The 14,656-nt window shown below is 46.2% G+C and overlaps 1 protein-coding gene across 1 annotated transcript in view; it reads left to right on the forward strand.

Moving 5' to 3' along the window:
* Positions 1 to 1,675: 1,675 nt before the first annotated feature.
* PTPRT (protein tyrosine phosphatase receptor type T) overlaps positions 1,676 to 14,656 on the forward strand; it is a gene marked incomplete at both ends in the record, with an annotated part of 457,941 nt that continues 444,960 nt past the window's right edge. Inside the window, one exon of the mRNA XM_080628020.1 lies at positions 1,676 to 1,745. Within this exon, the coding sequence (XP_080484146.1) occupies positions 1,676 to 1,745 (70 nt within the window). The remainder of the gene's footprint in view (positions 1,746 to 14,656) is intronic.

Here is a 14,656-nt window from a genome sequence, read left to right on the forward strand (position 1 = left end):
GGGCACCCTGGGCCAGCGCCTCAGCACCCTCACAGGGAAGAGCTTCTGCCTAAGAGCTCATCTCAGTCTCCCCTCGGGCAGGTTAAAGCCATTCCCCTTGGCCTGTCCCTACAGGCCCTTGTCCCAAGCCCCTCTCCAGGTTTCCTGCAGCCCCTTTAGGCACTGGAGCTGCTCTAAGGTCTCCCCTTCAGGAGCCTTCTCTTCTCCAGGCTGCCCCAGCCCAGCTCTCTCAGCCTGGCTCCAGAGCAGAGCTGCTCCAGCCCTCACAGCATCTCCATGGCCTCTCTCGACTTGCTCAAGCAAGTATGAAGGAAATCATCTTCAACCTTTGTGTGTGACTTTTAAGTCTCCGGAGCTCTCGTGTGAAATACACACCAGTAGTTTTAAATACAAATCGGTGTTAACGGCCTGGTTCCTGCCCTGGTTTGGGACAAGGCCAGGAATAAAATAACTCATTGGGAAGAGAGAGCTCTTCCTGCTGGTGAGAGCCCGCGCGCTGAACCAGGCTCCTGCGCTCGGGAGGCTCCGTGCGGGAGCGGGGCCACCGCCGGTACAACACCCCCCCCTGCGGGCTGCTCCTGGCCAGGGCTGGGCGGGAAACGGAGCTGGGGAGAGCCACAGGAACGGGAGGAGGGAGCTGGGACGCTGGCGGCAGCAGCGCTGGATGTAACGGGAAAGCGCTGTGCTAGGAAACGTGAATTACTCGCGCCCAGCACCACCGGCATTTCTGTTGCGAGCTGAGGTGCTGCCTAACATCCCCCAGCGGTGCTGGTGGTTGGGTACACGGGTACTTTAGCCGGGTAATCACCGACTTCCTTCCAGTGTGCAAACCTGAGCTCAGGTGGTTTATCGGTATTGATTCATCTACTTTGTGCCTCTTTTTCTCTTACGAGAGGCACGCTGTTTGGGTAAAGAACTTGCCAGGGGAATAGGCAATTATTAGGGGTTTGTTCAAGCTTGTGCCTTCACCTGTGTGATAAAGCCTCGGCGCGCAGCGGTGCTCAATGAGGTATTTAGCAGTTATCTCGAAAGTAAAGTGAATAATCATGACAATGAGTATTTTCAGCTGCAACCGCCTCCCGCTGTTCCCAACCGCCTCTCGCACAAAGGACCCTCGGAGCCCACCGTTTCCCACCGCCGGGCTCTAGCAGAGGGTCGCTTCTCCTCTTTCCTTCCCATTCCTATTCCCGTCCCCATCCCCGCGCTCAGCCGCACTCCCCATCCTCCGGTTAAAGCAGGACCCCGCGTTCACTCTCCATTCCCGCTGGAAGAAGGGCAGGAGCAGGCAGCCGGCACTGCCTGCCAAGGCGCTATGCTCCAGCTGCTACCGATGAGAGACTCCCGTGTGCGCAGCTGGGCTTGATTAGGAATTAACATCCCCCCACACCAAGCCACCCCCACCAGCTCCTGCAGAAGCCTTTTAACCCGCGGGAGGGCCGGGTCGCGCCCCTCATCGTAGTGGGGCGGCGGGGCTGGCTTTGCGCGGGCGCGGCCAGTTCTGGGCTCAGTGCGGGGGGGCTCGCTGCCTCCCTCCCGCCTGCTCCCTGCGCCGCCCGCCGCCACTTCGGCGGCTCCTCCGAGCAGCGCCGCGGCTCCGCGCCGCTGATGCGGGCGATGTTCGCGGGCAGGCAGCGGCACCGCGGCAGCGCGGGGGGCAGGTGAACTCCGGGGAAGGATGACCAGCGTCGCCGCGATCGTCTTCCTCCTGCAGCTCTTGCCCAAGGCGCACGGACAGGTTTTCGCAGGTGAGTGCCGCCGCGCCGACTGAACGGTTCCTCGTCCGCGGCCCCTGAGCATCCCCCGCGGCTGGGCGTGCGGCCCCGGGGAAGGCAGCGATCCCTTCCCCCGGGCTTGCGGGGAGCCCCGGAGCAGGCAGGGCGGTATGAGAACGGCTCGGGAAGGCGGCGAGGGAACGAGCAGTCGCGCTGGGAGTCGGCTCCCGGAGCCCGGGGGCTTCTGTTGCTGACCCCACCGGGCTGCGTGCAGCGGCGGGTGGGGGGCTCGGTCCGCGGGATGTTGGTGCGGTTGGAGGTGAAAGCAGCGCCTTTGTGCTTGGATTGACCACCGCTGAGCCCTTTTTTGTGGTAAAGAGGCTTTCTGAGGCAGAGTCAGCTCCCGAGGATGGGTAGCTCGGGGGAGCCGCTGCCTCTCTCCCCCAGCCAGGCGAAGGGGCTCGGGGCTGTTATGGCAAGTTTAGCGGCAGCTTTTTCTCCCCTCGTATCTCGCAGCTCAAGTAACTTTCTCGGTGGGCTCAGCTACTTGGACCGGCCCTTTCTCAGTTGGCACTTTCTCTATCACTCTGTTGAGGAATACTCTGCTCTCCTGGCATGTGGACAGTAATAGTAGCCAGCTATTTTCACTCTCCTACGAGTTTCTTTAGGCATGGGTTGAATTACTTGGAGATAACAGGTGCTTATAGAGCTCCTTTTCTCCTTTTGTGCTATTTTGTACCAAAGATATGCGTTGTCTTGTTTTTCGCTTGGCTTTTGTAATACGACATTAATTTTCTCACTTCAGTGTTGTCTTTACTTGAAAAAATTAGTTGTAACTTTCTTCTCTCCTGACTTCATGTATTAAGCTTTTAAAGTTGTCTTTTTTCTTTTTTTTTTTTTTCCTTTAACTCCGAATTTTCCACCTATATCTGTATTTAAGATAAGTAAAAATTCCCTGTCCTGCATTGCTAAGCATAGGGATAAATCTCAGTGCTTGTGGCTCGGGCGTGTTGGAGGTAGGAAACTAAGTTTAGATGCTCTTAAACAGCAAAAGATTTTTCTTAATTAAGACTGAGACAGCTCAAATGACTTCGTCTTGCTTCTCTAAGACAGAAATAGTGCTGAGGGTCGCGGATGCCGGGCAGCCGGAGCTCCTGTAACCCCCATTGGGTCCAGCCTGGCTTTAAAGCCAGTGGGCGTGCGAAGGGCTCCGGGAGTCTCAGCTCGGTGAAGTAGCTGCTGTCATCAATCCTGCCCGGTGTGACACCCCCCTTGTATCTTGTCTACATTGCTAGGCAACTGCACAGATCCCCAGATTTATTAGAAAGGCTGGGAAATCTAACCTAGTTCGATAGCTGCTTCGTTGAGTAAGCAATATGGGGAGCTATGCTTTTTCTTTCTTCCAACTGTATGTTCATGTTCTTGACATTTGTCGTATCAATTGAGATTAGATCCTTGCCTTTTAATGACTCATTTACCCAGATGCTTAGAAAGAAGTGTCCTGTGAAAATATCAGACTTTAAGGGAGTAAAACTCACTTTCCATTGTTATTGCCCTCAGATACAGTATGAGCCTTTTGGGCTAAACACATGGACATTGAAGGATTGGCCAGATATTGTTATTATTTACATATATCCATGAAATATTCTGTTTGAATCATCTATTCAGTGGGAATAGTGACCGAGAGGTTTTCTAGTCCTTATTGCCTCCTACCCCCTACTTGAGTGTGCTGCTTACAAGTCAGAGAGAAGCTCATTTGAAAAAATGATGTTTTCTGAGCTGCTCTTATTGACTATAAAAGAAAGTTTGCTCCACTTAGACTGTATTGACTGGCGTGAAGTGTCGTGGTCTGATCTCTGGCCACAGAGCTGATATTTTTATGGTAAAAAGCAAAGTTTTTCAGATGCGCGTTGTCTGTAACATTTCAATGAAGTTTGGAGACTCGCTACGGCCACCGGTGCCTTTTCGCATCTTCCATCAGGTGGTGCTGTCTCCATAACTATTAGGATGCAAATAGCTCCCGTCTGATTCTTTTTCAAAGCCTAATGCGTTTATTCAGCAGCCTTTTGTTAAACACCCCGAAAAATCACTGTGCGAGAAGTTGGCTGAGTTTTCGGATCTGTTTTCTTACATGGTAGTGAGCTAAGAAGTAGGAAAGACACAAGTCAAGACAACGTGGTGTTCTATTCCGACCCAGCTTGCACAGCTGCTGTTGCTGCTTCGTATTATCCACGGCATATAAAATTAGGAATACTACAAAGTGACAGCAGAACGCCGATGGCTTTGTTCAGGAATACCTGGTTTCACACTGAGGGAGCTGGTTAAAGGTTATTTCTTTGTGATTTCTGTACTGCTCGACTTCTAACTCTCCTCCCCAGCAATTACTTTCCGTTGCCTGCAGTCGCTGTATTTATTTGTAACTGGAGATATGCTTTTGAGATTCGACACTTTTTGTGTCTGTTCACCTGAACACTGGCTTACTTTGACACTTGGTTTTCTTCTGATGCCAGTGTTTGCTTTATTTCCCCCCCCCATACTGCTCCTAGTCTCACTGTGGATGCTCCCGAGTGTTTAGACATGTAGCAGGCTGCTTTCAAATAGAGCTGCCACATCTTAAAGTTGCGGCAACCACTAGCTTGTTACACACGGTTTGTCTAGGGAAGAAAGAAGATGAAAGGGGAGCAAGCGGGAAGGGAATTTTGGGGGAAGGTGAATTAATTTCCTTGGAGATCATTTACTCTCAGATTTTGCTGTCAGCAAATTGGCAATGAGAAACGGGATCTCCCTGAGCAAGCTACTCTGTGTGGCAATTGTTAACAATGCAGCCATTTAACTCAATAATCACTTTTCACTCCCTCTGGGGAGCTGTTAGCACTACAATCCAACTTTATTTTTCACTCCTAGCTGGCTTGATTTGTTTTCTAGCACATAAACAATTAATATTAAAAAGGTGATGTTGTGAAACTGCCTATTTCCACAGTGGCAAGGAAAGGTCACTGTGTGTATAAAGGCATTTGTAACTCTGAGTGATAATCTCTTCTCTCTGCATTTCAGAGCCCTGTTTTTACCACCCACCCTTCTGAAAGTCCCTCAGCTCTGCTTTCCCTGTTTAATTGTCCTATTTTAGTCTGTTATGCTCTCTGTGCAGGCCCACATGCTCTGGTTTTTATTTATATTACGGGAATGATTTGGGACACTTACTGCAGAATATTATAGTATTTCTTTTTTAGAAGGCACTATCATCTGTTACCATGGAAACCCAAATAGTGGCAAAGATGTAGGTCTGGGGCTTTGAACCTCAGAAGATATGGACATGGGTTGGTTCTTATAGGAACAATTACTTTTGTACATAAAATCCAGTTAAGTGGAGAGCAGAAAGGGAAATAAGTTGATCTGTTGAGCACTGTGCTGACAATCCTCCTTTTGAATAACATTCAGCATAGAAGGAACAGTGTCTCTCTGATTCTCCCTCTGTATGTGTATGGGGTTTTTTAAAGCTCATTATTTATCATAATAGTTGTTTTATGCCTCTGGTAATTTTCATTATAGTTTTATAAATGAGGTAAATGTGTATTGGCAGGTTTTATTCTTTGCTTGAATGGAAAGTGCTGAATGTAGAATGCAGAGGTGTGCAACGTTAGCACTGGAGCTTAAATATTTTGGCACTGAGTAAATTTGTGACTGATTTAATATAGCCCTAATAAAAAAAAAAAAAAAAGGCAGAAGTCATCTAAAACCCACCTGCCAAAATCTGCTTGAGGTATATATGGGTTTGCTCACTGATGTGAGCAATAAGAGTGATGATACTTATCTGGTTTGCCATAGAAATACTGAAGCCTAGTTAACATTCATAAAAACTCTTATAATGTTTGGGTGATGAGCAGCCGGAGTGTGTGTGAGTATTGCTATATAAAGCCTATGTCCTTTAGAGATTTCTTAGTTTTGTATGGAAACTGCTTCAGTCTATTTCCTCAGTGTCTGGTAACGCATAGATAAAACATGTATTGAAGCTTCTAAAATGTGCTTGGAGGTATGTTCATAGATGAGGCTTTTCTGGCAGATATTGTAAACAGCAGCAGCATCTAGAGGTCACCTGCTGTTGTAAACTGAGCCAGGCTGTAGTCCAGATTTCCTGCTGCAAAGCAAGAAACCTCCTGTGTTTCCTATTGCCCCAGTACCACAAATCATGGGTTGTGAGTTGACATTTATTGACTCTGTGGTATCATTCTTGGAAAAGAATATGCTGGACTTCTCATGGTATTTCTTGAACTTTTCATGGAGTGGTATTGGCTTACTTGAGCCAAAGATTCACTTTTTTTTTTTTTACTGGTACCACGCGTGTTTCCTAGTTCTCTAAGGAAACATTAAGGCATGTAGGGGTAGGACAAGGGGGAATGGCTTTAACCTGCCAGAGGGGAGATTGAGATGAGCTCTTAGGCAGAAGCTCTTCCCTGGGAGGGTGCTGAGGCGCTGGCCCAGGGTGCCCAGAGAAGCTGTGGCTGCCCCATCCCTGGCAGTGTTCAAGGCCAGGTTGGACACAGGGGCTTGGAGCAAGCTGCTCTAGTGGAAGGGGTCCCTGCCCGTGGCAGGGGTTGGAACTGGAGGAGCTTTAAGGTCCCTTCCAACCCAAACCAGGCTGGGATTTCTAGGATTCTAATTTTCCTTCTGATGGTGCTTTCCTGCTGTGCTGGTTAGCACTACCTGGGTATAATTTCATTTGGATGATATTCTCTTTTTTTGTGGGAAGTCTTTAACCATCTCTTGACCTATCACCTTCTTAGTCCTGTATTGCCTTTTACTTTTGAATGCCACTTTCCTCCCACCACTCTGCTCTTTCCAGGCAGACTCAGAGGACACAACAACTCTACATATGCCAAAGCAGCCACTCAAAGAAGGTGACTGCTGTTGATGGCATCAGTAAGAACTTTCAAACTGGCCCTGTCTGTCTGTATGCTCGTAATTACAAAAGAAGCATTTGCTTCTAGTGTTCATTATTGCAGGCTCTAAAGATCATATATCTTCATGGTAGAGGAGGCAATTACTATGTCTTAATCAGACTATACATCATTTAATCAGACGCACTTGTTTTTTAATATCCGATAAATACATCCCATCTATCTTAGCACTGTTCAGAGATGTCGGATGCTTTGCAAGCTGGATGATAGGGCACTGAATGTCCCAGAAGAAAATGCTACAAAGTCAGTTAAAGAAAACAAGGACCTTTGAAGAAAGAATACTCCAAGTGTTGTTTACTGCCATAGCTAAAGCTGATGTAATTCTGGGGAGTGCAATATCCACCCATGAGCAGAGCTATAAACAGGGGAAGAAACCCCAGGAAGAGTGAACCTACGTAGTGCTTGGTCTTCTCTGGGTTTCTTCTTTTAACTAGTGCTTGTAAATCAATCCAAGGCCAGGAGCTTGGTTTCTTCCTTTCTCCAGAGAGCTCTCTCTGTGACTGTGGGCTTGGGAATTCAAGCCAACTTGGTGAGTTCTGCTGTGTTTGATGTGGCGCAGCTCATGTAGTTAAGAATGATTGAGCTGCTTATGAATTTTGGGAGGATGGGACCTGGCTCTTGTGCCTTTGTGTTCTTGAGCTCATTCTGCAGAAGGGCTGTGGGGTTTGACAGCTGATGATGTTGTGTGGGCACTGATTACTGCTGCAGCCTGGGCAACCTGTAGTTATGCAAACCTCTATACAGCTGTGCTGCTTCCTTTGTAGTGGCAAAGTTCAAATTAACCTATATCATGTTTTGTTAGCTGAAATGTCTTCAGAGTCAGTGTAACAGAGGAAGTGGATTTTTACCACGTTTATTTTTTCCACATACAATCCTTGTCAATCACAGCTTCATTCCTGGGTAATGACTCTGTTAAATCACTGGGAAGCAGCTCTTGGCTGCTAATTCAACTGTGCATTGAGCAGAAGAGGGCTGCTTCAATACTTGTCCTCTGTGATGTCGTAAAGAACAACATGAAGAGTGTTGCAACTTAATGCATGGTTTATCTATTTTTTAATGTGGGGGAGTCAATCCTTCTCTCTTTGTATTTGAAGAAAACATCATTACCACCTGCTAAAGCAGAAGTAGGGCTTTGTCCTGTACTGGGGATGATCTAGAAATGTGCTTTTGACTTCAGTACTGCTGAATTTGTTGCTGTTACTGGAATGACCTTAATCTGTGCATCTGTGCGAATCTTCATTCCCTTAGTACCAACTCAAAACTCAGCCCCTCAATAAAGGAGGGGGAGAGGCCAAAATAAGCAAAGACAACATTTGTGTGAAGTGTGCTTTCAGGTTCTTAATGAAAAAAGCACAGGGGTGAGAGTGCTCTTGGTGTTATATTCTGTTTGCTTGAAAAGATACTGAAGTTGGTAAACCTGTCCCCTGGCAGAAAGCGTGTGACATGGTTGTGACCAACTGGTAGAAGAAGAGCATGAAGGTGAAGCAGGGGTGTGAGGAGGGGGTTAAAGCAATTTGGCTGCTATATAGGGGGGGTCTCACTTCCTTTAGAAACACACTTACTGGAATTGCAGCAATACCTGCTGGATAAGCAGAAGAGCACTTCTGTCAGCAAGATGGGAAGCTGCTGCGCTTGATGCTTCATTTCTCCAGAATAGGGGTTTTCTGTCAAGGTACACCCATTTATGTGCTAGCAGCATTTCTAGGTGTGAATTCAGTGCTTTAATAGAAACAGTTGTTGATGAAAGTGCTAGTGTAATGCCTTTCTTCCACAGTCAGTTGTTTCTTGGTAAGATATTTCATGTTTTGATACTTTTTCAGAGGTGTGTGCCTGTAAGAAGTGTGTTTTAAACAAAAACCCAAGCAAAACCCCCAAACCAACCCAGCCCTCCCCACAACAAACCAAGCAGTTCCACACTTGGCTGCACTGGGTTGGTGTCTTTCTCTTTTCAGTTCCTAAGAAGTGAAAAGCACAGATACAAACATTCACAAGCTATTTCTAGTGTTTTCCATGCAACTCCATCTCTTTGCAAGAGGTGTGTGTGTACCTGCATTTCTGTTCTAGCAGGGGACCTGCTTTCTCCAGCCTTCGGGTTGGGTGTGTATGTAAGCTTATCTTCCCTCTCATTCTGGACTTGATAAGCAATTGTCAGCCTGTAACTATATCAAGTCATCTTTCCTAGTGAGCATCTTTAATATAAAGTCCTTCTTTCCTCTTTATTGTTTATTAAACCTGAAGTGATTGCTTTATTGTATAGTAACTTTGAAACATCTGAGGAGCCAACTGTGTTAAGTGCTTCAGAGGCACAAATGACTCATTTTTGTACCCTGAAGATCATTTTTATCTTGCAGTTGTATGAGAGAGAAATAGCAGAAGAAAGGGGAGCAGCATCACAGCCAAGCAGCAAGGGTGACAGCTGACAAGATGCTGGCGTGTTTGGGTGGGGGGTTAGTTACAGGGAAGGCAATGGGAAGGCGGTATGATGAGATTATAGCAGTAGGAAGAGGAAGGGAGCAAGTAAGAAAAGAAACATGAAAGGTAAGAGGAGCCTGACAGGATAGAAACAGTGAGGAAGATGACACGAAATAAAGCTCAGAAATTGGCTGCTGTTCTTGATGCTCGCAGGCTGGGAGGGTGGCTGGCACTGCCATCAGATTGTCATCTCCCTTCTAGCAAGTTAACTGTCAACCAAAGTTACTGCTGGAGAGCTCAGGGCTGCAAATCTTGGTCCTTAGGCTGAAACAAAGGCTGTGGTGCTGAGGCGTTACTGTCAGCCCTTAATTTCACAATGATGTTTTCTCAAACTGGTTGATCACATCTCTTCACAAACCAAACTGATAAGCATATTTTGCATTTGCTAGCAGCCCATTCAAGGTCTGCTTAGAGAAGTACAAGATTTATGTTAAACAAGCCAGTTGCTAGTACTTTAAGAGCCTAAAACATGATAGAAGTAGTTTTCTCTGTTGTTACTCTAGCTCAAATGATACATCAGAGATCTGTTCCTGTTTTCACACTACAGTTGCACATTGTTTATTTCAGTAATGAAAAAGAACAAGAGTGTAAAAGGAGAAGACTTTGATACGTTTGCCTTCTGAAAAACAAGATTATCATCCCTGTCTGTACCAGAGTAGCTCAACATTTCTTCCCTGTGAGGGTGCTGAGGCGCTGGCCCAGGGTGCCCAGAGAAGCTGTGGCTGCCCCATCCCTGGCAGTGTTCAAGGCCAGGTTGGACACAGGGGCTTGGAGCAAGCTGCTCCAGTGGAAGGTGTCCCTGCCCGTGGCAGGGGTTGGAGCTGGATGAGCTTTAAGGTCCCTTCCAACCCAAACCATTCTATGGTTAGGATAGCAACTATGTCTGGGTACCTTAGTGCATTGCTGGGCTTGGTGTGGAGCCTATGTCAGCAGCCCAGATATGATGTGCAGTTTTGTGCAGTAGCCAAACACAAATGTCTGGAGGTTGTTGCATTAATCAGCAACCTAAAGCCAATTGCTCATCTTTGCTTGCTCCCTTCAAAGAATTGTATTTTCAACTTCAGTGTAAGTCTGCAGCAGACCTTTTGTTGCATTGCTGGCTCTGGCTAAACAGGACATCATCTCTTGTTCAATTTGACTTTCAGATTGGTGGCTTCCAGCTCTCAATGCTCCTGCTGTCTGGCTGTTGGTTGTCAGCCCTGACTTACTCCCTTCAGGGCAAATGTGTCTCTCAGAGATGCCCCATAGTATCCTGCCTGCAAAAGGCAGGTGAGGAGGCAGCAACAGCTGTGTTCTTTGCCAGCAATCAGATAATTCTTCCATGTTACTCCTGTGTACAAGGAGTATATATATAGTTATTGCCAGGGATGCTGCTGACTGTTTGGATGCTGCCTACTTGAATTGGACCCGCTGTTTAATTTCAGTGGGAGAAGGAGGTAAAAAAAAAATTGATTTCATTAAATCCAAGACTAGTTGAAAATTTTCCACAAATGCGATCTGAAAATCGATTTGTAGGAAAATAGCTGTTCTAAACCAAGCAGTTCCCCTGCAGTTCTTGAGATTCAAGCATTCCAGCACGAACTGGGGCAAAAAAAATCCATAGAATCTAGTATAAAATAATGGGTTTCAATAAATTCTATAGGGAATCTGATATGTGGGCATTTTAAAGGCATTTCTACTATGAAACTGGTGGTAACACCCTTCCAGCTTCCTGAATAAATGAGTTTTGTCAGCAATAAGGTCTCTTAGGCAAACAGTCAATGTGTTTTTATGATTAAAAAAGGGGAGATGGTGTATGTACTAACAGATACCAGCACGTGATAGCAGTAATCAGGGAAGTGGGAAGCTTGGAAATAAACAAACACGCTGTCTCTGCTGGCACAGGAATAACCCTGGAGACTGCCAAGGCCAGAGCCCGTAAAAATAAGAAAGCATAATTAATTGTCCTTACATGAACCCACCAAGCAAAAATAACCCTTTTAAAGTAAACTCCCATCTTTGCATCTTTTATTATAGAGCTGTTCCACATGCCGAAGTTTCTAATGTGCTTATTAACGTTTCTGTGCATGCTTGATGTAAAGAATTAGCACACAGAGCATAGCTGTCCTGGACAGCTGGTTTTACTCTTGCACTTTGATGCTTTTCTAGCAATAATACAAAAATGAGTTCCCCAAATGGCTGAGAAGTAATGTTTTGGAGCAAAGTCTTGGTGGTGTTTGGAGGTCACTTGGCAGTTGTCTGTATTAAATCACTCTTTTTTTTTAAGAGGTTTTCTATTTCTTTCAGTGCTTCCTTATACTAGTGTTGGTGTGAAGAGCATGGTTAGAAAGCAGAAAAGAGCTATTTCCCCCTACCTTCCCCCAATGCTCTGTGCTGATGAGCTTCTGATGCTAAAATAATGCTGAATAAATGAGAGTTTCATTGAAAGAAGTACTAAACTTCCTTGTGTCATTCAGTATTTTTTGAGACCATCTTAAAAGCTTAAATGTACACAAGTCCATGGGACCTGATGAAATCCATCCGTGGGTCCTCAAGGAGCTGGCAAATGAAGTTGCTAAGCCACTGGCCATCATATTTGAAGAATCATGGCAGTCAGGTGAAGTTCCCGATGACTGGAAAAAGGGAAATATAACCCCTGTTTTGAAGAAGGGGAAAATGGATGACCCAGGGAATTACAGACCAGTCAGTCTTAGTTCTGTGCCTGGCAAACTCTTGGAGCAGATCCTCCTGGCAGGCATGCTAAGGCACATGAAAAACAAGGAGGTGGTTGGTGACAGCCAGCATGGCTTCACTAAGGGGAAATCCTGCCTGACCAATTTGGTGGCTTTCTATGATGGGGCTACAGAACTGATGGACAGGGGCAGAGCAGCTGATGTCATCTACCTGCACTTGTGCAAAGCCTTCGACACTGTCCCACACGACATCCTTGTCTCTAAATTGGAGAGACATCAATTTGATGGGTGGACCACTCGGTGGATAAAGAACTGGCTGGATGGCCGCACGCAAAGAATTCTGGTCAATGGCTCAATGTCCGGCTGGAGACCTGTAGCAAGTGGTGTCCCTCAGGGATTGGTGTTGGGACCGGTCTTGTTCAACATCTTTGTCGGTGACATGGACAGTGGGATTGAGTGCGCCCTCAGCAAGTTTGCCGATGACACCAAGCTGTGTGGTTCGGTTGATACGCCGGAGGGAAGGGATGCCATCCAGAGGGACCTCGACACGCTTGTGAGGGGGGCTGATGCCAACCTGATGAAGTTTAACCATGCCAAGTGCAAGGTCCTACACCTGGGTTGGAGCAATCCCAGGCACAGCTACAGGTTGGGCAGAGAAGAGATTCAGAGCAGCCCTGCAGAGAAGGACTTGGGGGTGTTGGTCGATGAGAAAATGAACATGAGCCGGCTGCAGTGTGCGCTCGCAGCCCAGAAAGCAACTGTATCCTGGGCTGCATCAAGAGGAGCGTGACCAGCAGGTCAAAGGAGGTGATCCTGCCCCTCTACTCTGCTCTCGGGAGACCTCACTTGGAGCATTGTGTGCAGTTCTGGTGTCCTCAACATAAAAAGGACATGGAACTGTTGGAACAAGTCCAGAGGAGGCCACGAGGATGATCAGGGACTGGAGCACCTCCTGTATGAAGACAGGCTGAGAAAGTTGGGGCTGTTCAGCCTGGAGAAGAGAAGCTGCGTGGAGACCTCAGAGCAGCTTCCAGTGTCTGAAGGGGGCCTACAAGGATGCTGGGGATGGACTCTTCATCAGGGACTGTAGTGACAGGACAAGGGGTAATGGGTTCAAACTGAAACAGGGGAAGTTTAGATTGGATCTAAGGAAGAAATTCTTTACTGAGAGGGTGGTGAGGCACTGGAATGGGTTGCCCAGGGAGGTTGTGAGTGCTCCATCCTTGGTGGTGTTCAAGGCCAGATTGGATGAGGCCTTGGGTGCCATGGTTTAGTGTGGGGTGTCCCTGCCCATGAGAGGTGGGCTGGAACTGGATGATCTCAAGGTCCTTTCCAACCGTAACTGTTCTATGATTCTATAATTCCCAGTCGTTATTGACTTGAGGGTGACTTACAGGTGTTTGGGACCCTGAGCATGCAGGAAACAGCAAAAGCATTATCAATACATGACCCAAGTTTGGAGGGTATCCTGCTTGCCAAGTGTAATGCATGTCAGAATTTCCAAGCAGAATACAGAGTGAGTGCTTGTAGCATACAATTAACCTGTAACATGCTTCCTCATAGTGTAAGGGTTGACAGAAAGCTTATTCCTCAGGATCAGACTTCAGATACAATTCCTATTAAAATTCAGGAGAAATTCAGAGGCAATTTTTTTGTAAGTTATTTTCTAAGTGAAGATAAACTTTAGAACCCTGCAAATTGGAGAAATAATGCTGGAATTAAGAATCCCAGGCTGAAACTTAGCCCCGGTCTTGGGAAGTATTGCAATATAGATCCAGGGTAAATAGATATAAAGTTATTTTGAGTGGATGAGAGAAATCTGGGAGTGATTAATGCTGAAATTTTGAGAGGGCTGACAATTGACAGCCTATTTGCATGCAACTGAATATGAATTTGGCAAGAGGCAAGTACACCAAAGGCAGAATATGCCACCTGCTGTGTATGAGATTTAAAGAAGTGTGTGTCTGGGATTTTCTTCTGTCTGGAATATTCCCCTCAGCCTTGGAGATCATCTTATTCCTGAGAGCGACAAAGTATTGAGAGTACCTACAAGTGACAGCAGTTTCTTCACTTTTGAACAAAGATCTGCAATCACTAAATACATTCAGCTTCTGGAGCTGTAACTGAGAAAGGAGGTGTGAAAGGGAGAGCACCTCAGAGGAAAGGAAGGGCAAGAAGGGAGAACTACTTGATGTGTACCAAGAGTAATAGAATGAGATTAAAACAAGAGAATAATTTACTTTGAGCACTAGGAAAATCTTATTGCACATCCATGAAATTGTGGAACTATGTCCCAAAGGAAAAGGTGGAAACTCTGTTGCAGGAGTCATTTTAATTTAGACAGGACAAAATAATTGAGTGTCTTGCGTAGATGGGGAAAAAAGGTACTGCATTCTGTGAGAAAACAAGCAATCCACTGCAGGCTTTTTGATGTGAAATCTCTTATAATGGTGCTGAAGAGGGAAAAGAGGAGGAGGTACAGTGGGGAAAAAGAGAGAATACTGTATTTAGAATGTAGTAAGTGTGAGTGCCATTAACACATACTAATGCTTCTCAACTGTGTTTTTAATTCATCTGATTATCTGTTGCAGATCTGTAAAAAAGCAGCAGCATTGTGGTGAAGTTAAGATTGGATGGTTGCCTCATGTCCCCTTCTAAATTCCTCCCACTCCCCCCACCCAAATCTGTATTCAGACTTGATCTAACCTGGGGGCAAATAGGGAACATGATCTTTCAAAAAACAAAGCAAAACAACCCCAGAGCTCCCCAAGTAAAACAAAACTCCAGCTATAAGTGCCATGTATGACATGTAGGTGCTAAAAAAGTACATAATGTATGAGTCGGG

The sequence above is a fragment of the Psittacula echo genome (assembly GCF_963264785.1).
Source record: "Psittacula echo genome assembly, chromosome: 12".
In the NCBI taxonomy this organism is placed as follows: Eukaryota; Metazoa; Chordata; class Aves; order Psittaciformes; family Psittacidae; genus Psittacula; species Psittacula echo.